This window comes from Chelonia mydas, chromosome 17, assembly GCF_015237465.2.
Source record: "Chelonia mydas isolate rCheMyd1 chromosome 17, rCheMyd1.pri.v2, whole genome shotgun sequence".
Lineage (NCBI taxonomy): Eukaryota > Metazoa > Chordata > Testudines > Cheloniidae > Chelonia > Chelonia mydas.
In genome coordinates, this window is record NC_051257.2 from 5,131,863 (window position 1) to 5,157,335 (window position 25,473).

Consider the following 25,473-nt stretch of genomic DNA (forward strand, 5'->3'; position numbering starts at 1 on the left):
GATAATCTCAAGTGATAATTAAGAAGGTAAGGTTCCAAGTCGGCTGCCAGTGTCCCTTTTAAAATGTGCATGCATCAGAATTTGAGACAGGCTGGTTCACTTTCCATTTCCATCTCCAGGACAGACCTTTATTAATCAACTCTCATCTTCCATAAATGTTTCAATCTCTGCCTTCTCCATCTCGCATACTGTAATAATGTGCATTTCTCAGAACTCCACTATCAGTTGCTCTAACTACCCTTTGAAGTCAATAACGTTGGTATCTGGGTACTGTTCATGCACAGGATGGCTTCCTATCAACCGACTGATTTCTGTTTTCTTGCCTTTTAGTCCTTTCAAGGAAGCCAAGGGCGAGCATACCTCTTCAATTCAGTGTGAGTGTTACTTCATAAATGTCATTGCTCCACCTTTTGCGAGACAAATATATATCACCCTGAGGTTAAAATAAGGAGGAAGAGTTGCCTTTTTTGTGACAGAAAGGCACTTACTTACGAGCTTGCATCATTGCTTTAGAGTGACTGAAGGGAAACAGCACTAATTCAGACTTGACTTTGCCTTTAGGTTTCAGAAAAGGGGCTGGAATAAGAGTATTTTTGTCATGGGATTGAGAAATAACACCTAACAGAAGTAGTTTTGAGTCACTCGCTTCTCAGGGGATGTAGTGAGGACCAATAAGTCAAAGCTTTGTAAATATAAAGAAGTATATAAGTGCTAAATATTAGTGGCTATTTTTAGAGCTGGGCTATAATTTTAACTGAAAAGAATTTCCTTTAGACAAATATGGTTTTCTGGAAATCAGCATTTGCCTTGGGAATACATGGATTTCAACAAGAATGTCCCGTTTTCCATTCGTGAAAATCAAAATGAAAAATTTCATTTCAAATTCAAAGTGAAAATTTCACTCTGAAATGTCAAATTATTTCATTTCAGTAGAAAACATTGAAATTCTCCTTCTCAGTGTTTTTAGGAATTTTTCATTGAGTGAAAATATTCACTATTTCATCTCTTCATTGTGATATGGAACAGAACATAATTTTGAAGTATCAACATTTCTTATGAAAGGAAAGTTCTATTTTTAGAATAGCGGTAGTATTTATTATTAGAGATTCCAGTTTATATTTTCCAGTACTGCAACAAAATTGCTGCAAAGGTTCTTGCAGTGTGCAAAAAGGAAGCAATACTTTGATAGGAACCATATCTTTCTCTTCCCTTCCCTCCCAGAGTTAATGTGGGTTGCGGCCCTGCAGAGGAGCGGGTGTTACTAACAGGATTACACGCAGTTGCAGACATTTATTGTGAAAACTGCAAAACCACACTGGGCTGGAAATATGTGAGTATCGTTTATTGTTCCTGTGGATGCATTTGTCTCTATCCCTTTTTGAAGGTGTGTGTATAATGAGGCAGAGCGCTGAAGTGGGAGTCAGAAACCTGAGTTCTATTCCTGGTCTTAAACTGATCTCCTGGGTCCCCTCGCTATGCCTCTGTTTTTCCTGACACCTTTTGTGTGTCTTGAATATTTAGACAGTAAGCTCTTTGTGGCAGAGGCCATATGTTACTATGCATAGTCACTGCTCATGTCACAATGTCCACACTGTTGTTTTTAACACTCTAGCTGAAGTGGAGCTAGTATATGTCTGTCTGTTTGGGCTGGGAGGTACACTCCCAACTGCAGTGAAGCTATACTCTAGTTGCCTAACTTAATGGTTCCCAAACTGTGATCCGTGGAGCACTCGCTGGTGGCCTGCAGAGAGGTGGCTGGTCACATGATCCTGATTTCTTCTCCTTGTTTCCACTGGTAAATCACATTAAAGACAGCTGAAAAGGAATTAGATGCATTCCTAATGTTACTTTTTCTTATAAGCAATTATTAGAGCTGCTCTAGGGATGTTATGCATTTGGGACGAGAGGTGTCCACAAGGTAATCTCTTTATAAAGATGTAGTAGAGACTATGGAAATAGTTTGAGAGCCCTGGTCTAACAGGAGGCAGTGAGAGGTTAAGGGACTTACTGAAGTACAGATACCAGTGAGCCAGTGGTATGAGTGGGACCAGAGTCTAGGATTCCTGAAAACAAACAGTTTCCTGAAAGTCAACAGGGTCCCATATTCCTGCCCCTCTGTGCCCCAGAGCTGAGAGTGGAATGCATGACTCCTGTCTCCCAGACCTCTGCTCGAATCACTAGATTGCATTTTCTTTTCCTTACCTCTCGAGTCTCCCGCTAACTCCACCTTCTCTGTGGTTTTTTATTTTTTTAGGAACACGCTTTCGAGAGCAGTCAGAAGTATAAAGAAGGCAAATACATCATCGAACTAGCTCACATGATCAAGGATAATGGCTGGGATTGAATGGGAAGAGCCCAGCTAAACCAGCGTGTAAGAGAATGCCATCCAACAGAACATTATATCCAAGAGTGAGAGAGTGACCGAACGCTTGGTTCCATGCATTTAGAGGCTCTGCCATTTGGGAGCATCTTCACACCCTTCTCCATCTTTATTGGTGACTGGCCTCTAAATTTCTGTCTCTCCGTCTCTTTGCTTTTTATCTGTTTGTGAGTTGACCCTGGCTGCTTCTCTCTGTGTTCTGGTGTTGGCTAAGAGAATGCACCAAATGCCTGACAGCATTCCATGTTTATGAATGTCTAAGTACAAACTGAAGTTGGCTCTTTGGTGGCATTTTATCAGAAGGTATCAGTGCGGGAGGGAGACCAGAGTTTTGGGCAGGAGGAGAGAAAAAGGGGACAGGGGCAGGAGGGGAAGTAAGCAGGAATGAAACTGCTTTTCCTTTAAGTCCTGGTAACCGAGGCTTGAAACTATGGACAGAAATATACCTCATGACTGCGTTATCTCTGAATCTCGAAACTGCTGTTCCAGAGGCAGAGCTCCAGATTAAGCTGGCTGAGCACAAGTCGTAACCAAAAGCCCCTTGCTAGCTAATTCCTGAAACTGATGTGCAGTTCCATCTTTTGATAGGTTGTTTCGTACTATTCACACAGTCGCCTTTTGTGAACTTCTTGTTGTGGAGCTTGATTGCTAGAGAGATTCCCCAAGCTCTTTCCTTCTGCTTCTCCCTCCTCCTGTTTCATAGCAGATGGGCAAACCATCCCATCAGAGCATGGCTACAACCTCAGCACTGCTGGGGAAACAAAATTCTGATTTTGGGCAACTGAGAGAGGAGGAGTCAAATCATGTAATGTAGAGGGAGGGGCTGGTGCTGCAGTTTTTTTAGAAGATATGACAGATATGCAAGAACACGGGCATGTGCTAGGAAAATATGTAGGGGGAGAGGGCTGTAGATAAACTCAGAAACATATGATGCCATCTTTAATTTTCCAGTCCTTACTGTGTGCCGTTAGGGCAAATCTCTTTACCATTGGCAATGTAATAGCTTGGGATCCAGTCATCCTAATGTGTAATGGGAAAATGGCTTTAATAGGATCTCTGAAATTTCAGACTCCAGCCATCAGGTCCACTCTTTGAATCCATCAGAGATGTGATGGAACAGTAAGTGGCTCTGGTGGCTGTTAATATCATGTTTCACAGACGGCTATTTCAAGCCCTGAGGTATCCCCCAAACCTTGACTCCTGGTGTTTTAAAAAAAACCTGTTTCATATTCTGGAAGACTGAAACTTAGCATCCCCCAAATGGCATAGGCCTTGGAGTTGTAGGGGTAGAAGAGGTTTCGACACCTAACTGCAACGGACAAGTCCTACTTTAATTTTTGTAAATTAATTTTTATGGACCATCTTTATGTTGTTGGTGTGGGAGAGGGGGAGAATGTGTATGAAAGAAGATAGTGTAGACCTAAATGACCGTGTGAAGCTTCCTCTACAACAGTCCAGTCAGTATCTCGTGCAGAACACAAGACTATTTAACTGAATTAGTATTCTCCATCCGAGTGAATTCTTTTTGTTTGTGGAGTTATTTCAAAGTAGGTTAATTCTCTGGGGGAAATCCCTCTCAATCCAGAGAGTGAAAAATAATGTGCAGGGATTCGTAGCTCCTTATGAAATTGAACCTTCTGATGATTAGAGCCTAATGCCGCCTTTTTTTTCCAATATTCAGGTTAGCAGAGTTGAGAGGATTTCAAAATCACATTTGCTGGTAAGTGGGGGTGGGGATGTGTGTGCAGAGAGAGAGGCTTTAGAAGTGGGATTAGACTTGTATGTTGAGTACCACTGAGTAAAATCTGAATAGCTCATGTGAAAAGTGGGTGTTTTCTCTCCTCACTAGATGAGTGATGTGTCCATGGCATCACTGATAACATGTGGTTATTACCCAGAAGTAGGTGACAAGATGGAGACTGAGTGTTACTTCTGGAAAGGATGTATTGAATGCCTTCTTTGGCCATTGTGTTAGGAGGTGGCTTCTGCCTTCACCCTATCTGATGTGAATTACAAGACCACTTCATCTTTGACTTCTGCTAGACTCTACTTCCATCATCCTCATTCCCCTCCATCACCGCTACCTTCAACAAAAAGAATTCCTCAGTACCCATTAGCTTGTTGACTCTGGCATTGGCCTTCTCTTCATTGCCCTTTCCACTCAATGTTTTGTTGGTTTTGGCCAGTAAGGAGTCATTTGCTTTCTTTGAAAAGCTCTTCTCCTTCCCTGAAAACAGTCTTTAAAGGGATCTGATCTGAAATGGGAGAAATAAGGGATAACCCACAACAGTTTGTGTGCAGATGGGATGGGATACAGAGCCATGCCTAGACTCTGGTAATCTTCCCTGAATGAGTATAATTTTATGCACTACAGTGATCGCCAATAAAAAGCCAACATGCCTATAATAATCCCCCAGTATTCAGTCTCAAATACTGCAGCATTACCCCTGTAAACTGTAATTTTTGCACCATTAGTGTAGGATATGCTGTACCTCTTAAAAAATAAGGGCAGTTACCACAGAGTGGTGTCAGATGCAACAGTTTTTATTCTTTGTGTACTAAGAACAAGAAGTAATATCTCAGATGGCAACACGCAGTAAGAATTTACATAAATTGCATTTTTTATGGCGACCACTGTAAATTTGAATATTTGTGGCCAGATCCTCAGTTAATGTAAATTGGCTTAGTTTCCTTGACTTCTATGGTACTACACCGGTTTAAATCAGTTGAGGATCTGGGCCCAGATCCTCAAATCCTGGTATGGAAAATGCGCGAGCACACACACACACAGAGGCACTTGATTGTACGTTGATTTTTATACACTGTATAGAGAGATAAGTAAAAATGGCCTGCTAGGCTCATTTAATATTTGTTCTCCCTTATGTGTCGGCTAAACCTAAAGTGCTTCTTATGATGTAAGGTCCGCTGTTAACTCATCTGTGACTTGCTGTATTAAGACATATGATAGTATTGGGAGTTGAAAACAAAACAGAGTGATGAAATTTATAGGCTAGTGGATGGGTATAACTATCTATCTGGGCATTCTCAGTTGATTAGTTGCAAAAGAATATATTCAGAACATAGCCAAAGAACTGCACCACTTGCATCTCATTGGTCGAGTCAGTTAACTGTAGCCAGTTAGTTACATCGAAGGGTGGGTAATGCCTGGACTTCATTTCCAAGATGGAGGTGCAGTCCAGAGAGCCAGCATGTCCCGGTCTCCATGGGCGGCAGCCTCAGCGAAGATGAAAACTGCAAGTTTTGCTCCATTTTCTGTCCCCCCCACCCCCTCCAGTTTCTAGCAAGCTGCCACCAAGGGCCTTGAGCAATGCAAATTCTGGGCACCCCTGAGTTTACATCACAGTGTACCCCAAAGCTAAACTTTGGTAGATTTGAAATGTTTTGCTCAGGCGGATTATCTTGTGTGGCATCGTGACCCTGTAATAAATATTCAGATGATAATATATACAGAACATAATAAGCATTATCTTATGAAATATACTTTTGTAAATAATATTTTAATTTTTTTTAAAAAATAATATATTTGGTGCTGTTTTCTCAGAATCCACCTCTGAGAGCACTTTTATTGTTTTGTTTTTAAATTATACTGTTTCCTCTGTCTTAGTTGGAAAATATGCTTAAAGGGAAACAACAATCATAAATATATGCTGTTTTCTTAAGTTGCTACACTTTTCACCTGGACAAGGCAGAAAAAGGGCAAATAACCTCTAATTCCATCCAGCAGAAATTACCTCTTATACAGGCCATTGCCAGGTTACAAACAGAGGCCCCCAATTCAGGAAGGTACTGAAGCATGTGTGTAACTTTAAGCACATGGGAATGCACACGTGTTTAAAGGTATGCACATGCTTCAGTACCTTCCTCAGTGCCTGAGGCCCCTGACTTGCAATTAGATCCAGATAGGAAGATCTTAATTCCTACATGGAGTCTCTTTAACATCAGTGGGGCTCCATGTAAGTGCATAGATCTGCCTAAGTAGATCTGATTGCAGGATCAGGGCCTGAAATATTCTCTTGCACCAGTATTGGCTAGAATAAAATAAATAATGAAGATTTAGAATGTGGAAGTGAATTTAAGTTGCAACCTCAGAATCTTTATTTCCCGTTGCTTGGGGCAATAGGGCCAGAGGATGGAGAATTCTAACTAATCAGGAATTCTTATTCGCTTTGCAAATATTTTTGGATGTGGATCCTGGTTTTAATTTTGCTTTTAATATAAATAAACCAGGCTGCTACATAGTGAATTAAAGTAAAAGTTTACATCTCTGGCAGTAAAGTTCTTTCCCCTCTCCTCTTTGTCTTTTTTCCCCTCCCCTCTCCCCCTTAGTTTTTATTTCATTGGTCTTCTTGTTTATCTCAAAGTGGACCAACAGCACAAATCATTAGACTGTGTTTTGCTGAGTAAGGAGCTATTTGCAGTGCTGAGTAACTGTTGCACATTCTTTTATTTTCTCTTTTTGGTGCACACATTTTAAAGGCAACAAAACCTGCACATGGAATCTGTGGTTCTTGTGAGGATCAGCTAAGAATTTTCTCTTTATGCGTTTTCCTAATTGATATGTGAGTGTATTAATCATGCATTTCATTGCACTTCCTCACTTCAGAAGAAGCATCACGTTTTTATATGAACCAGTTCTTGGACAAGCATCCTGTTGGGTAAACAGATTTGAAATGCAGAGCTCAGCTAGGTAGTAAGAGCTCTCCTTGCCAGATGAGAGGCCTGAGAAATGGAACGTTCAGAAACAAAAATGTTACGCATTGAGTTGGAAGAATCCTGTTTGTTCTTTTAAAACAGGAAGGGAAAATAAAATCACACTTAATATAAAAAAAAGTTGACATTTAAATGCAAGCAGAATGATGTTGTGTAAGGTACAATCACAAATAAGCTATTCTCGTAGTTACAAACTGTACACATCCTTTGTTTTGTTTTTCATAAGGAAATGGGAATGCTTTCTCACTGACAAAATGAAGACAATATTTCCAGTACCAGCCTGTCTATTGATGCTCTTGTGTTTACAAACTGTGTATACTTTTATTTCTTTGATTTGATTTAACTATATTTTTGGCATATTCTTTCAGGTCATATTGCTTCGGTAATAAATGCAATTGTTTGTTTTTAGATAATTTGTCTTCACCTCTTTGTGTCTTTGTACATTGTACATAGTTCTTCAGTATTAGAGGGAGGCATACTGTTTGTCAGATTTACAATATGTGTTGGTGCTCATTTGAGAAAATAAAGTTTTCAAATATTAAAAGCGTGGATCTACTTTTCTGTTTTCGTCCCTAGGACCACGAACAAAGTGGATACTGACCAAAGGGGACGGAATTCAGTTGACCTGTAAGTTTGAAAATACCCAAATCACATTGTTGTTGTTTGTATTAAAATCGGACCAGTTAAGGTCAGGGCCCTATTGTCCCAGGGGCTGGACAAACATAGTCCCTGCCCCAAAGAGTTTACAATCCGATGTGATGTGACAGACAAAGGGTGGGAGGTTTAAAAGGCACAGATGAAGTGATTTACCCAGGGTCACACAGCTGGTTACTGGCAGAGCCAGGATTAGAACCTAGGTCTCCTGACTCCCACTGCCTGTCCACTACACCACTCTGCCTCCCATCATCATTATTAATTATTATTTTTATTCTGTTGTGGTGATGGAAATTTACAGGCCCTAAACAGGATCAAGGCCTCTCTACTTGGATTGTACAAACACAGAGGTAGATATAATCCCTGTCTCAAAGAGTGTAGGCTGCGGAGCCAGAGAGTGGTCTCTCAGGCCATGGCCAAACCACTTTTTGGCTGGGCCAAACCTGAGCAGCACTGCAACCCTAAGCGCCAGGTCATAATGCCACTCACTCAGATATGGGGGGTTGGGTGAAGGGGCTCATGGGTCAGTGGGATCAATCTGCTTCTGGGTCAGGGGGAACACCTGAGAGGGGAAGAGGAAGGTGCAGGGGGCAAAACTGTGGCCCCTTCACTTTAAACAGTGCTCCACAGCCCCTGCTGAATAGTTTACATTTTAAGGCCCTGATCCTGGAATCAACACAGACTTCCAGGGGCTCTATACAGGTTGAGAGGTTGCTTCTGTGAATCCGATTCCAGGGTCAAGGCCCAAGATTGAAGCTCTCCTTAACTTTTCCTTATTTTGTCTCCCACATGCTGTGAGGGAAGGGTTTTAACATCCTCCTCTTATGCTTTCCAATTCAAGGCATCTTTCCCTCTCAGGAGGCCTGATCCTCCAGTTCTTCTTCACCCCAAACTCCCCTTGAGAGCTGGTCACTTTTCAAATCTGGCTGGTGACACCAAGCTGGCCAGCCTCATTTGGTGATTCTCAGTTGCTCGCGGATGGCTGTTTTCTTTGTTCCTTTCGTTGAAATTAAAAGGAAGAAAAATACTCTTGAAAGGTTTCTGCTCACACGAGGTTTGTAAAATCCCTCCCTACCCTTCATTTTGATTAAAAAAATACCTGCATTTCAAGCCTGAACAACTTGGTTGTGTCCCTATCATATACTCAGGTGCAGCTGATTTTAAGTTGTAAGAGCAAATATTTAACAGGTACACAAAGTACACTTAATTGCAGCGTGTCCTGCCTTTCCCTTTCCACACAGTTAAATGTCAGAAGTTTGTCATAGTCGTTTCTCCTGTCACTCATCCAGCATTAGTGTAGTTAATGGGATTTGGTCAAACAAATGCTGAGCTTTCAAACAAATGCTGAGCTTTCAAACACCAGGAGGCAAATTCACTTGGGCAGATGCTTAGCCAGTGGTTCTCAACTAGAGGTACATGTCCCCCTGGGGTACACAGAGTTCTTCCAGGGGGTTCATCAACTCATCTAGATACTTGCATAGTTTTACAATGGGCTACATAAAAAGCACTAGCAGGAAGTCAGTACAAACTAAAAATTCATACAGATGACTTGTTTATACTGTTTTATATACTATACACTGAAAGATAAGTACAATATTTATATTCCAATTGATTTATTATATAATTATATGTTAAAAATGAGAAAGGAAACGATTTTTCAGTAATAGTGTGCTGTGATACTTTTGTATTTTTATGTCTGATTTTGTAAGCAAGTAGTTTTTAAGTGAGGTGTAACATGGGGGTACTCAAGACAATTCAGACTCCTGAAAGGGGTACAGTAGTCTGGAAAGGTTGAGAGCCCACTGGCTTAGAGTGTCACAAATCTCTCTCTTTTTAAACAAAAGTATTTTGGCTGAATTGTACGTGAAGGAGGCCCCAATCTGACTTAAATGGGAATTTTGCCTGAGTAAGACTGCAGAATTGGCATTTCAGAATGATCTGTAATTGGAATTAATTAATTTGATGTCCCCCTACTCCCCCCCCCCCCCCCCCCCCCCCCAGAAGTGTAGTGTCCTATAGATTAATTCCTCAGTCTGTGTAAACTCTTGTCGTTCCATTGAAGTCAATAGAGGGATGACAGTTCACCCCAGCTGCGGCTCTGGCCGCTCGAGATGACGTTCCTGGCTCCTGGAACTACAGACAGTCCTCAGACAGTCCTTCCCCAGTTCTGCACTGTGCTACAGAGTTTAGGGACAGATATTTGAAAGAGCTCAAGGGTGAATTTTCTAATGCTCAGCACCCACAACTAGTGGCCAGATTTTCTGCATCCAGCAGCAAACCAGTTGTGGGTCCTGAGCCCTTCAGAAAATTCCAGACAGTGTGGCTGTCAGTGCAGTGCTGACATGGTTAAGAAAGCTCTTATGGGACCAATTCTACTGTTTCTAAGGGCAAAAGCTTCGGTTATAAAGTCACTGATTAATTCCCAAATCATTTATTTCATTAGGAGTTAGGTGCTTAGGTACTTTGGAAAATCTCACCAGGTGGCTGCATCTTTAGGCCCTTAGGTGACTTGCCCAGTGTCACACAGGAAGCTTGTGGCAAGGTGGGCACTTGAACCCAGGTTTCCTGAGTCCTAAGGCTGGTGCCCTAACCACTGGACAATCCTTCCTCTCCTAAAGCGATTTCATGTGGAGCACATTTACTCATCTGTAGGATCTGCGATGCTCTGTAACTGCAAAATATGCTGGTGCTGCTCCTTAGAGCAGGATTCAAGAAACGCAGTTCTCCTTTGAATGCATGACCAAAAGGAGGCTGACAGTTTGGTAAGTTGCATTCACCGTTAGTGAGATCATGAGTCACTAAATTATATTTATCCTAAATGCACTTTTTGCAAATTAATCTTGTTATATGAATTCTTTAATGGGGGGCCCAGATCCCATTGCCTCCAGGTTCTGGTGAAACTCAGATCTGGAGCCAATCTTTGCAGCTTGGACCCGTTTCTAATGTTCTCAACTAGGTCAGGATTGTGACCACACCCTTACCACAATGTGCACAGAAGTAAGAGGACTAGTTGTACTGCAGATCACAGCAAGGGGAAAGAGCAGCCTCCACGATGCTGCTGCTACTCACCCCGGGCCGGGAGACAAGATACGAGCTGGCAGCATGGTCTCTGAGCTTGTCTACACATTTAAAGCATGCTAAGGAACTTTTAGTGCACAGCAGCGGAGTTGACATGGACCAAATAATGCACCACACATTAGTATGCTTTAGAAATCACACCCCCATGGTGTGCATTGCTGCATCATGTAGCCCTACAGTTGGAATAAGGGGGGAACCAGGGAGGGAATTGTGATGTGCTCTTGAAGTGGTGCAGCTAAGTGCCTGGCTCAGGACAGATTATAATGTGTCAGTCTAGCCCTAAGTAAATATTTGATCATGTTAGAGCTAGGTCTTGTGAGGTGCTGCGTTCCCTCAGCTCATAATGATTTCAGCAGGTGCAATTCAATGGGAACAGCAGCCCTTGGAGGCAGAGGCCTTTGGAGGGGCCAGGCTGAAGGGCCTGGTTTGCCCGACTTGTGTCTCTTTCAATGCATCTCTCAGAAGAGAGAGAGACATGCTGGCGCTAGTGGGAACTTAATTGACACTCTGGCTGGTGAGTTTGCTTGCTGGCTTACAGGATGGTGGGTGAACTGAGGCAGGATTTGGGGAGACCCTGTTACAAGCAGGTTCTCAGATACTATAATATATATCTCTTGCGTGTCCCACTAAACACTTTTTTCCCCCCAGTTGCACTGATTGTCTTTTTTTCCATAAAAAATGACCTTGTGCAATGCTTTGTGTATTAGCCCTCCAGAGACAGAAAGCTGTGGGGAAAACTGCCAACTAGCAAAAATCATCTAGCACAAGAATGAGAAAGGAATAGCCCTAGGTTTTGGGGCTGTTGTTTTCTTCCCAGATGCACTTAAGCTATTAAACTGAAGGGCAGTTCCCTAATGGATATAACTGGTTAGAGAGCTTGTCATTCCTATCTGGCTCTGAGAGCAGAAGCAGCTATAAAAACTATTCCAAACACTGTACCATTCTCACACCTTATAGGCAGGGAGGGGATAGGATATCTGCTGCTTGTAACAGCTCATTAATTTTCAAGTGTTATTTTAATGGCTCCATAATAACTGTACACAAACACACAGAGTTAAAATAAAGTTAATGGTTTATCTTAAATTGACAAGAGCCAGAAAATTCAGACTTGAGGCTGACGTTACCCTTAAATTGCTGTGTTTTGTAAGATCACCTGTTGCAGCGGGAGGAGAGCATCTGTATTTCTGCCTTGGTACGTTTGCAGCAGAGGCTGAATTACGGAAGGGGTTACATCCCTTCATGCCTACATCCTTTCCAAAATACTTGTGCTCTGTATAAAGTTTTTTTCACCAATGAAGCCACAGTGATGCAAGTTCCTACTGCAGACATGTTGTACCGCAGTGTACCAGACTTAACCCAGGCTAAGTTAAAAAATCCAAGTCCTATTTTGCACAGGGGCTGTGTGTGGGTTAGGGGTTTGCACTGATACAACTGCATCAATGTTTTTACACCAGGGCAAATTTCTGTAGTCTACCACATGCCCAGATGCAGCACCTTTGCACTCACTCTCTCCTTCCATCTGCAAAGAACCTATATTTTTACTAGGCTGCTTGTAGCTTTGCATTTCCCTGGCACCAGGGTGAAAAAACCCTCCCCAGGCACCCAGGCTTAAAGCTGTTTCCATGGAGACAGAAGACACCTGTGCGCTGGTTCTGGTCTCCTGCCAGCCAGAGAATGTAGGATACTGAGACCCTATGTCATCCCCCATGGCTGAAAAACGAAAGGGTGGGAACATTAGACCTCGCACCATCTCCTAACAGGCCCTTCCAGTGGCAACTACGATCAGGCAGGGAGTAAACAGTCCCTTCAGCCTGATGAGAATGAGGCCATGTGTCTGGCTTAACCAGTCTCTGCCTCAGCTGGTACAGGGATGCTCTGAGGAGGTCACAGTGGAGATGGGAGAAGCACAGTGGCAACAAGGAAGGAGGTGGGCTAGTCTGGAGGGTTGCCAGGGAAGGGAGGCTGCTGAGGGGGTTCAAGGAATCATAAAGGAAGGAAAAGATGGAATGGGTGGGGGAGGGATACTGGGCTAGGTCAGGATGTGGTTTATATATCCTGGGGTAGAGGGGGCTGGGACACCCAAAGGAGCCATGGAGGAAGCCACAGAGTTGTCCAGGGAGGCAGGTAGGAAAGACTGTTCTAACATGTTGGGGAGACATTGGCAAAAGGAGAAGGGAGGGCACTGGAATACCAGTGGGGAAGGGAGAAGGGAGTCAATCCTTTGAACACAGCAGGAAGCCCTCAGCAAAGGAAGAGAAGCTGCAGGAAGGCTGGGGAAAGGGAAGAAGGTGATGGGGTACCTCATAGAACCATCAGGTTGCAGAGGTTTTGGGGAGGATGAAAGGCACCGAGGACAAAGAGAAGTAAAGGAGGACCCATTCTCTATGTGTCTTACACAGTTACCATTGTTGGTATTATCGTAGCGCCTAGGAGCCCAGTAGTGCACCAAGACCCCATGGTATTAGGCACTGTACAAATACAGAACAAAAAGACAGTCCCTTCCCCGAAGAGCTTAGTGCAGGGATGTGACTGCAGTCAAGAAAGCTTGGGTTAGGAGAAATGTCTCTTGTCCAGCTTGATAACCAACATCCATCTTAAGCAGAAGTGGATTAAAGTCCAAACACCATCAAACTCTGGGAAGGCTCAGATAATGTCTGGCCTTTGTAGTTCAGACCCCATCCCTCCCTAACCTTAAGCAGAGCCCCTTGTACCTGTGAATTCCACCTCCTGGAAGAGCTAGACTGGAAGTCAAATGGCACTCTTTACAAGCCGACCCCTTTCCACATCTCCCCATGAGTTCCTTGGGGGCAGACTTTCCTCAAGGCCGCTTGTGTTCCTGATTAACATAACTGGGACCAGACCAGCTGTGAGAATGAACTATCAGAGTAGCAGAATAAAGAGATGTCCACCAGGAAAGTTGAGGTCAGATGATGAGAGAGAGAGAGAGAAATGAAAAGAGAGGGATTTCCCTGCTGTCAGCTCACATGGACGAGAAGCAGAGGTGACAGTGAAAGGAAACTGGCTGAGATCAGCACCCGTGGCTGAATACACCAGGCTTGTAATTTAGAGAAAAAATAGGCACACTGTGAGTTTTTAAAATATTATAAAATATAATTTAGAGCAATTACTTTGAAGGACCATGTTCATCTCAAACACACGTAGCATTTTTATGAGTCATCCGTCTCACTAGGTGATACCACAACCTGCCAACTTTCTCAGCTGATTTAGTGCTGCTAACTTAAAGGCCAAAATTGCTTCTGTGGCGCTAGATGAGCATTATAAAATGTATCTGATTCTTGCTGACCTCAGTACTAAAATCCATTTGAAACTGTATCTGATTAGATTTAGACCAGCACTTTATTTTAGCTTGTTTTGAAAGTGCTGATGCAACTGTTCCACACCCACCACTGAACATGACCTGGGATTCTCTCTTGCCCTCTATATAGAGGTCTTACTGGGCCAATAGACGGCCCTAGATGTGCTATCCTGTCACTTTAACTGGACTCTCCATCTGAATGCGTAGGGGCCCCCCTCTAAGTCCTTAGACTTTAGCATGAGATCAAGGGGCCCTCTACGCAGTTTGTCTGATACTTGGGAGAGCAGGGTTCAGTGGAGGAGGGCTGAAGAATCTGCTCTGAAAGGCCTGGCCTAGATTGGAAATTCTGCTGCAGCAGGAGGGAGCTGGTGTAGAGACAGCCACACACACCCAGCAGTTATTGTTCAGCCTCGGCAAATGGGCTTATCTAGCAGAGAGGTCAATATGACGTGTCTGCCCAACAAACCCAATGTCATCCAAGTTCTGATTCTGACCAAGCCATGCATTTGACTCAATAGGACCATCATGAGGGATGCAGTGTAGGTATAAATCCCTGAAACCAGATCCATGAGAACAACGTGTTTGTGACCTCAGTGTACCTCTTAGTCCTTTGCCATACAGACTGAGGCCTGCAAAGCCTTCAAAAACGTGATATCTTCAATTAATATAATGTTAATCCTTTGGGTGTCAAGCACTAACCTGTGAACCAACAGTGAACGTGTATTAGAAGCTCTATTTCTCAGCCCTGATCTACAGTGAAAGTTTAGGTTGACAAAGCTACAGCACTCAGGGCAGGGGTGTAAAAAAAACAAACATGCTGTTGCTACGTTGACCTAACCCCTGGTGTAGACACAGCTAAGTTGACAGAAGAATGATTCTATCAACCTAGCTACCACTGCTTTGGAAGATGGTGTTCCTAGAGCAACAGAAAAACCTCTTTTGGGGTTTTGCTGCCATAGCCATGGCACCATAGTTATGCCACTGTCATCCCCATAGCATAGACCTGGCCTCTGCCTCCATTTTGTAATTAGATTTGTTGCTACAAACTGCTAAAGCCGACTTGTACGCACGGCTGCTGCTGAGTTACTCCAGAAGCTGAAAAACTCTGTTTGCTTTATCTGTGTTTCCATCTCCTGTTGTCAAGGCAAGTAATTACTGCATCAGAAGGCCAACTGGACAACAGTGCCTCTCTCCCATTGATAGTGAGAGTGTATATGTATATATATCTATCTGTCTATATATATATATGGGGGAAGACAGACTGGGTTTCCCCTATACAATCAGCTGGTACTATTCGGTTATGGTTAGCAGGCAATGAATTAGGGTTACAAATGAAAGGCTGATGCATCCCACCACACTTGGCAGAAGCCATCTGGTCACACGTCCCTAAGACACCCAATATGATAGAAGACTATAAAGCCTGGAGCGTCACAAGGAGTCTGATCAGGAATGTTCAGCCTGTAAAATTTATGGGATATTATTAACCCAGCTCTGCCACTGACCTGCAGTGTGACCTTGGGAAAATCACTTCACTTCTCTATGCCTGTCTCCCACTGTCTACTTGTCTCATCTATCTAGATTATAATCTCGTTGGAGCAGGGACCATCTTGTATGTTTCTGTACAGTTCCTAGCACAATGGGGCCTTGACCTCATTTGCGGCCTCTGGCATTACCACAGAATTAATTAATTAATTAAAGGGGACCTTGTTTAAGTGTGAGAGCTAGCAGGATTTTATGTGTTGCTGCTAATACTGAACATACCACAGTCAAAGAACATAGAAGAGAGACACCAGCAGCAGCCTAGATGGTGACTTAACTTTCATAGTGAAAAGCTACATTCCCATAATCCCTGGTTTCAAAAAGGTCCAGTCTTATTTCACTCACTTCAATTTTAAAGAAGCTGTAAGAGGGAACAAAAATATCAAGTTTATTATCCAAAAAGCTTTCTTTTTGAAGTTCCCAGAAGCCAAAAATAACCTGTTATAAATGTACAAACACTATCACACCACCAAGAAAGCCTTCGGGGGGGAAAGGGGGAGACACTGCGCTAAACAGCACCCCACACGCAAACACTCCAGATCCCATGTTCTCACTGCATTAATATATCTGCCTGCAGTATACAAAGGGCAGAGACTTGGGGTCTGTCGTCGCTGCAGAATTAACTCAGGCTCTTATGCAGACACTATCCCAACCCTTCTACCCTCTACACATGGCACAAATCCTCCCACCTGATGGGTGGTGTTTTAAACCCAGAATGGCTGGCTGTGCCAGGGGTAGGGGTAGGAGTTGGGGCGGGGGGGGCTGCTTTCACCAAGCTGGAACCCACCTCTTTTGCAGTGAGGATGTAAGCTAATCCCCTCCAGTGCTGATAGTCCTCCACTGCCTTCCCACAATTCCCCCTATGCACCCAGAAGGACAGACAAGTTTTCCCACAATCCTCAGGAATGAATCATAGAGCAGCTCAGCACAAAGACCCCTGGGATATCCCCACTCCACCCCAGCAGCACACACACAGGGAGTAGCGCAGCAGTGAGGATATGATAATTCGGGTAGGGGTTTGAGTTAGGCTAACCCAGGTGCCAGTCACCCAAGTTAACTCTCCAGTGAAGACGTACCCTTGGTCGTCTTTGCTTCTACAGAGTCAAAAGGAGCTGACTCACCTCAGAGAGAATCCACGTTTCAGGTGAGTTCAGAGTTTGTTTTCACTCTGTTCCTCCTGGTAGCGTTTTCCTTCTTCCAGTAGTTCCTCTGAAGGGGTTTCCCTTCCTGTTTTTCACTAACAAAGCTGTCAGACTTTCCATGCCTTATGTGCTGGTTTCAGACCATGTCCCAAAGTATTCTCATGTTATTAATGCAGACCTTTCTTCTTAGCCCCTCAGGTATCTGAAAAGTAGGGTAAGGTGCCTAGTAGCAAATAAGGGTAGAGCAACAAATGTTCATTTATATCAAGGGGGAAATGAAGTATTTCTTCCTCTCTGTGGCAGCATTTTCCAGAGAGAAGGATTTACCAAAACTATTCCCCTCCCCCCTCCAGTTTCTCTATCATAAAAGCCTTTGTTTTTAGCATTCCCAAAAGCCATCAGTAAAATCAGATCAGAATGTGTATCTGTGCTTCCAAAATGCCTCTAAGCCTCTTCTGGGTGGTTTAAAGCAATGGGGTATCCACTGCAAACTTTGCTTCATCCCTGAAATGAAGGCATGAGGTCTTAGTTTCTGCAAATCTCCCTGTTGTTGTTCTCTGTCTATTAAATTGAGGGGTCAGAGGGAAGGGATTTCAATTCACTCCTCTTCAGAGATTCCCCTCCCCCTTCATTCTTATTTTATGTATATAATAATAGCACCCAGAGGCCCCAACTGAGATTGTGCTAGGCATAATCACATAGGAAGAGACAGTCCCTGCCCCAAGGAGCTTGCAGTCTAAATAGACAAGACAGACAAAGGAAGGATTATTGTCATAGGCGTCGACTCTGTGGGTGCTCTAGGGCTGGAGATCCCATGGTAAAAAAATGGTGGATGCTCAACACCTCTATCAATTCCTCTCCCTCCCCCCAGTGCCTCCTGCCCCCCAACAGGCCCTGCCGATCAGCGCGGTTTTGCGGCATCAGGAGGCGCTTGGGGTGGGTGGAGGGCGAAGCAAGGGCACAGTGCACTCAGGGGAGGGGGCGGAGCAGGGGTGGGAAGAAGCAGGGCGATGGAGTTGGGGGAAGGGGTGGAGTGGGGGTGGGGACTGGGGAGAGCCGGCTCCCCCTCCTAGCAGATTAGAAACTCAGCGCCTAAGAGGCTACAATTATGTCACGGAAGTCACGGAATCGGTGACTTTCATTGACCTCTGTGACATTTTCTGCCCTGGGGCTGGAGCTCCCAGCCAGCCCTGCCCTTGCAGCTGCCCAGCCCGGCAGGGGGACCTTGTGTAGCTGCCTAGCTGTGGCGGGCAGCAGGGACCCCCCGCAGCTGCTCAGCTGCAGCCACGGCCAGTGGTTGCGGGGGGCGGGGACTCTGCAGCTACCAGCTGCCCAGGGGTAGAGGGACTCTGCAGCAGCCCAGCCCCAGGGTTAGGGGGAACCCAGAGCTCCCATGCACTGCAGCGGTGCGGGGCCTGGAGCCCCAGCAGCAGTGGGTGCTGAACGCACCTTCCCCTTTTGTTAGGGATATTTTTAGTGAAATTCAGGGACAGGTCATGGGCTGCTGTGAACTTTTGTTTATTTCCCATGACCTGTCCCTGACTTTTACTAAAAATATTGGTGACAAAAACTTAGCCTCACCTGTGATTACTGCCTCTATTTTACAGGGAGCTGGGGCACAGAAAGGTTAAGTGACAACCCCAAGGTCACACAGGGACCTGTGGCAGAGCCAGAAATTAAACCCAGATCTCTTCAATCTCCCCATCTGTAAAATGGGGATAACACTTCTCTTCTTCATAAGAGGGTTGTGAGGATAAATCTGTTTGTGTTTCTGAGGTGCTCAGATACTACAATGATGGATGCCACAGGAAAGCCCATAAATAATTGGGCTTTTTAAATGCCTATAAATAAAATAGAAATGGGCAATGAAATTATTAATTTTTTTTTGCTTTGGTTGAGTCTGTCTTATAAGCACACTCTAAATAACCTGCTCTTAAGTGCTACACCAAAACTTGGATTCTCAGTTGGAGAACAAAGGGCCTGAGGTCTGGGAGCCCTGGCAGATCTTCCCTGGCTTTGCCATGGTTACGGTGCCACAGACAGGATTTACCGAAACACACCAGTGTTAAACCCACTGATGCACATTCACCCGAGGAGTCAGGCTAGACGGAAAGTCCCACTGTGGGAGGCAGATGAATGCATGAATGTTTGTTCAGCAAATAAGAATAAACTGCTTAATGAACTTCTGACACTCATGGAATGTTCATCATGCAGTCTTGTTATGGTGCACAGTGGAGCACAAGCTACTCCCTGGGACTGCAAATTTACAGGCCCCGGTTTTCAGAAGTGATTAGTGATTTTTTTGGGGAGCACAACTTGAGACACATTATAGGGCCCTGATTTTCAGACAGCGATGTAGTATGATGAGTGGGACTGAAGAAAGAGAGGAGGTTTCTGGAGGGATCTACTCCAGTGTAAAACCTAGAACACAGACCTGCTTCTTTCATTAGCAATAAGTGATGCAGTGGCCCGGCTCTTACTGGACAAACACAGGCCTCTTAGCATGTAACGCTGGCTTCTGTGCGTGTTCAATAATGATCTTTCTTACAACTCTGCCTGCCTGCCACATCACTTACTGCTAATGAAGCAGTCGGGTCTTAGCACTTCCTGAAAATCAAGCCTCTTTTCAAGTTGGGCATTGTAACAGGGTAACTGGCTCCATAAATGAAGTCAGGCTGAGCACTCCTGTTCCAGTCTGGGTGCACCCTAATTTGGTGTAGTGAGGAGGGTGGGGCTGCCCTCAGGAGTGATAAATGAGAGACAGTCCAAAGGCAAGAGGTCAGAACCCAGAGTTGAGAGAGCTCAGACGAAAAGCAGAGCTTCAGGGAGGGTATGTCCCTGAAGGAGGGAGAGGTAAGAGTTCCCTAGCAGAGCCAGATCAGGCTGGTGAAACGAAAGGGAGAAAGGCCATCATGGGGTCACTTACAGACTTCCCTAAGCCATAGAGCCAGGGCTAAAGGCTCGGGAATTCAGGGTGGGGGAGCCCAATGATGGCTTCAGGCAAGAGTGGACCTATACCTGGGAAGGAAACAGGCTGCAGAATCACCCCAACTAGAGGGGCTCGGATAGAGGGGGGTGAGAGATGCCAGAGCTATACCAGGCAGCTGAGACATGGTGAGATGCTGGAGCCATTCCAGGCAGCTGGTGTGCAGCGAGAGATGCTGGGCTCTACTTCATGTGTTGATAGACTATTGGGACTTGAACGTATGGTTTGGATTGTGCTGGGGGCATCCGATTTATGGCTGTGAGGCTTTTTGTAATAAATTAACCTTGAGCAAAAGGCTATTTACTCTTGGAAAGCTTTCCTGGAATTTCTGGGGACTCTACCAAGACAGGGGGAAATAATGCAGGTGCACTGGTCAGCTGCAGGAGGGTGCCCCAGGAAGGAGCTGCCCTATCACAGGCACCCAAAATAACTTGTGGAAAATCTTGGCCAGAGTGTTTTGCACAGTACTGATCTCGGGGTGGGGGTGGGGGGAGCCTTGCTGGCTGTCGTTGTCTTGTGCCTCTGACAGCCTGAGAGGAACACCAGATTCCAGCGTAGCTAGCACACAGCTAGTCTCCCCACCCTCGACCTACTGCTGCTTTAGCATTTGATGTTGGAAAGGAATGATAGCCTAAACAGGAGACTAGACATCAGGAGATCTGGGTTCTGTTCCCAACTCATTTCTAAACATAATATCTGACCACAGGAATGTAAGTTAAAGTCTCTGCCTTAGTTTCCCCCAGTGATACTGACTTTCCAGGAGACTGGTGCTTAATTCATTTATGTTTGCAGAGCACACTGAGATCTTCCAGTGAAAGCTGCCAAGGAAGCGCAAATTATTATGGCTGTGCAGGCAAAACATTTTATGGCAAAGAATGTGGGCTCTGCTAACCTCCAGTAACTGCGGCAGACTGTGTTCCTCGTTGCTTTGGCTTTTCCCTAAGACTTAGATACTGGCCAGTGGTGCAGATGTTCACAGTGGAAATGTAGCTTCTGGAATGTCCCAAAGTCCAACCCCAGGGTGGCTAATCTCATCGTCTGTAGAGTTCTCAGGATGGCTTGTGACTATGCTTGTCCTTAATATGGCCAGTGAAGAGCAGGCTGCTCAGATGCTGGGAGGGTGCTGGGTTACGATAGGGATGGGTGGCAGTACAGAACCCCAAGACAGAGAGGCACCTCTGCGTTCAAGATAGGAGCAGCTGTTGTCTGCAAAGTAAATGCTGTACCTTGGCTATGGGCAAGTTGCCAGTGCAGCCCCTGGCTAGGCAAAGCCTAGACATGCTTTCTTCCGTCCTTTCTATTTTCCTATAGTGAGAGTGTGAGCTGCTCAGTATTAGCCCTCATGTGCAATGAAATTGGCAATCTGGCATCTGGATCTAATTCTCATCGCAGCCTGGCTGTGTGCAGAAAAGCAGGAGAGGTTCCTAAGGATGCAGCTTACAAACTAGTCCCAGAGGGGAGGTGGGAGAACCAGAAATCCTGTGTCAGCCTTTTGATTCCATTTAGGTGAGAGTGGAAAAGCCCCGGAGCCAAGAAATAGCCTTGAGATACAGTTGATGCTAAATGAAAAGTGAACCCTTTAGCTTGTAATGCCTTTTGTATTACCTGTCTGCAGCTCCGAAGGCCTGGAGCTTAAGAGCAAGAGCTCCTTGAAACCTACATCAGACTCTGTCTGCTCCTGGTTCCTCAGGGTGGGAGATCAGGGAGGGAGACGTGCTGCACACTGCAGGGCATATTGTACTGTATTTGCAGTACAGTGGGGTTATCTCTCTCTCTCACATTAGATATATTATTAAACTGCAATTATACTGGGAGTGCAGCAGGCTGAAGCAGTCTATTAATAGTGAAATGCAGATAAGCTGACTCAAACAGAGACAGATCAGGCTTTGGAGAGAGGCTGCAGCCCTTGCCAAGTTGGTCTAGAGTCCAGGAACAGGAGATGGGAGGTGGGGGCTGGTGAGTGGAGACTGAGGTGGTGGGGGAGAAGCTTCTACCCCCCCCCCCCCCTTTGAGGAGGATGTAGTTGGGTTGGTTTCTTGATAGCCTTGCTGTAACACCTGTGTGGCGATGAGCATGCTCAACAGAAATCCCTTCCTCTGGAACCTTTTATCAGTAACCAAGGGGCTGGTAACAGAGAGGAACAGGGCTCAGCAGCAAGGCAGCTCTTCTCTCTGAGCCACAAATGACAATTTTGTTTTAAAAAAAAAAAAAAAAAAAAAGGCAATCCCAGGCTATAAATATAGCGGTGCCTGTGGCCTTTAATCCTAGTTTGGTAAGAAGCTCATCAACCACAGGCCCCTAGTGAGGACTGGCTCTTGCCCTGAGGTTGGGATGTCTTCTTTTGCATCGACATGTGTGTTTAAAATAGAGAGGGATCCAAGCTGCTATGCTGAGACCCAGATTGGACCTTTCCTGGAGCTGGGTGATATTCACATCTGACTCTTTGATCCCGTCTCCGGTTTTGAGACTTCAGGAGTTTGATTCTTCCCTCTCCAACACTGCTTCTCAGTTATTAATAATCATAATCCTGTGTCATCCTCTAGCTCCTTCCATCCATGATCTCAAAGTGCTTTATAAACATTCAGGAGCTAAGCCTGACAACCCCACCCCCACAGCAGGCATTATTGGTTTTGCCCCCATTTTACAGCTGGATAAGCTGAGGCACAGGGTGGTTGTAATGTACCCGATGTGTCACCAACTGATAGCAGAGCTAGAAACAGAACCCAAGAGGCCTGGCTCTCAACCCTCTGTTCATACCACTAGGCAACAGTTCCTGCCCATTTTCTATAGTCCTTTGTTCTATAGTGTTTATTAACAAAGCAGGTGGGATTTCTTCTTTTCTCCTTCAACAGTCTCTGTGGGGCTGGATATCTGGGGTAGGGGATGGTGGGAATATCTATGTGGGTTGGGCATCAGCCTTCAGCTGAACCATTTCACAAATGGAATCGGCTTGTAAAGATTCGGAGGGCAGGGGAGTAGCTGCAGAGGTCCAGGTATCTTAAGGCAGAGAAAGAAATCTGCTTTGTGAAAGGCCCATTTGGAGGGCTGCAATTTGGGTGAGAGAGTCTATTTATTTGCAATTGATCTTACTGCCCCTTCTTGTTAATCACTTTTTTTTTTACACTATCTTGGAAAACAAAGAGTGTAATAGCATTAACTTCCGAGGAGATTTCCAAGCCATGCAGCAAGCTGACATCTGTCCCCTTTGTCAGAGTTCATTAACTCTCACTGGACTTTTAATCAGGTCATGCAAAGAGCACGGAGGGGTTGGGGTGGGCTTGACGCTGGTTTTGTGGCTATGGGAACTTGGCTGTCTCAGCTCACCTCCACTTGTGTTTCTCATCTCCTCTACAGGGAAGGAAGAATATGTTTAGGCAGAGATGGGAGATTTTCTTACAAAAGGTTTTACAATGGAATTTTAAGACTGAAAAAATGCCAGAGCTATTTTTACCCAGGTTTCAGCTCAGGGTATAAATAGCAGGCAGGGCTGTTCTTCCCACAGCTGACTGGCATAGTTAGATAAACATCCTGTAGAAAGAGGCTTGTGCACAGAGGATATATAACTTACAGGGCAGTTTGCCATGCAGCTCATGGGGGGATAATTCCCATGTCCACTGGGTCAGCAGGCAACTTTGATGATGTCTTTACAGATCAGGGTATCTTGGCCACCTTGGCAAATGCTGGTCGCAGGAGAGGGACTCAGGAGTGGAGATGGCTTTTAATAAAGGAGATTTAAAAAAAAAAAAAAAAGTGTGTCTGTAAACATCTCGTTGAAGCGCCTAAGAAAATCCTAAAACTAGATCCCCAGTGATGGAATCTCCTTTCAAAAGGCTGAGGGCTGACACAGGGCTGACCCGATTGCCAGGCAGTTTCCTGCACCTGTTCTGGTCACATGGAAATAGTTCTCCTGTCATTATACAGTTTCCATGCTCACCCAGCCTGGCACAGTTCAAGCCATGCATGTATTTCCCAGAGCAAAGCTCCAGATTCAATTGCATCCTGTCCCCACGTGGGACTTCTGTGACATTCCCATATGGCTCTACGCTTCTTGGCCGGTCTAGTGGATCTGTATCCAAACTCCTCAGTTCTGGCCCATCCCTAATTTTACATATTGGATTTAAAACCACCCCTCGTGGCCACACCCTAGAGATGATTTAGCTGGTCGGGACCAATGCACTCAGGGGAAGCTGGGCCTGTCCTGTGAGTACATGCGGCACGTGGCTGCAGCCGAGACTGGAAGGAATTTGAAACCCAAAACCCAACCAAACATCCTTCAGTTTTGTTACCATCCCAAGATTGTGGTCAGAGTGTTGGAAAAACTTGCACAGGGATTTTACACAAAGCAAGATCAAGCTTCAGAGGTTCATTTGTATTATAGTAGCACCTGGAGGCCCCAGCTGGCATCACTCAGGGCCCCACTGTGCTCTGAACTGTGTATACCATAAGACATAGTCCTTGTCTACTTAGATCATAAGCTCTTTGGGCAAGATAGAGGAAGGGTGAGAGATGAAGTGACCTCCCCAAGATCCATGCCCCAGGTCATTGGAATAGAATCCAGATCTTCTGATTGCCAGTTTAGTGGCCCTAGCCATGAGACTGTGTTGCAACATGCTTCCAGAAAGGGAGAGGATAAATACACCCGCAGAAGTGTTTTGCTGAGACTCCTGTGGGTTCAATCACAAAACCAAGCCCCAAGAGGTTGGGGGAGGGAAAAAATTGTATGACCCCTTCCCAAGTGAATTGAAACCACAGAAAATCCTAGTGAGCCAACCGGGCTGCAGCAGGAATCTGGTAGAGTTGTGAGCTCTCCCGGGTGAAGGAGACAGCTGATCAGCCTTGGGAAGGAGGGATGGAGCTTTGGGGATGGGGAGGGAGGGAAACAGATGGAAATGATTCCTGACACTTTCTGCTGAGCAGATGCTGTTTGTCAGGGGGAGGCGAGGTGGTGGAAGAGACCTGGAGGATATTTATGGCATGTGTCCCCTCTGAACAGCTCTCTGGGTTATTGGTGCATAAAATAACACTTGCGAGGTTAATGGCAAAAGTAGGAGAAGGCAATGAAAAGGGGAATGGCTTTGTACTTGGCAGGGTAAAACAAGTAGAACCCCATCTTTAGTCTTCTGAGTCCCAGCCCTAAAATATCAGCTGCCCATGAGCAGCAGTCCCCAATCGGAAGCCAACCAACTGCTCCCAACTCCTGCAGTAAGAACTAGTCTGCTCATGTGCTAAACACACACCAGTGAAACTCTGTGTTTAACTGTCTAGCCATCAGGGCAGGCAGATGAATGCAACACATAAGGCAGCTGCCTTGCTCGCCTTAGGCACGTTAATGAAACATTCAGTATTTACAAAAAGAGACATTAGTGAAGAGGCGTCTCCCCATGTCTCTTACATTCAGTGAATTGGAGCTGTCTGGGACGGGGACTGTTTACATACACTGCATTGGCTCATAGCTCTCCTTTAAACATCATGTCAACATCGGTTTCCCCCCACATGCCCCCAAAGCGGGGAACTGTGTGTGGTAGTTTCTCAGTGAAAGGTAGTGTTTGGACCCTGGCAGTCTGCCAGCAACCTCCGTCACGTTTCAGCCATCTCTTTCATTTGGTGGGGGGTAGGTGGCACCTAAAGATTTTGTGACCACAGGAGA

The 25,473-nt window shown here is 45.1% G+C and overlaps 1 protein-coding gene across 20 annotated transcripts in view; it reads left to right on the forward strand.

The window, feature by feature from the left end:
- The window catches only part of YPEL2 (yippee like 2), a 93,788-nt gene that overhangs the window by 49,889 nt on the left and 18,426 nt on the right, over positions 1 to 25,473 (forward strand). For 14 of the 20 annotated variants that reach the window (XM_043531350.1, XM_027820226.3, XM_027820227.3 and 11 more), the window contains 3 exons: positions 331 to 374; positions 1,222 to 1,330; positions 2,255 to 7,655. In XM_043531350.1, the coding sequence (XP_043387285.1) occupies positions 331 to 374; positions 1,222 to 1,330; positions 2,255 to 2,344 (243 nt within the window). In that variant the 3' untranslated portion in view covers positions 2,345 to 7,655. Of the gene's footprint in view, positions 1 to 330; positions 375 to 1,221; positions 1,331 to 2,254; positions 7,656 to 7,687; positions 7,739 to 25,473 lie in introns of those variants that run through there. The other 6 variants (XR_005222652.2, XR_005222650.2, XR_005222653.2 and 3 more) reach the window with 6 other exon arrangements.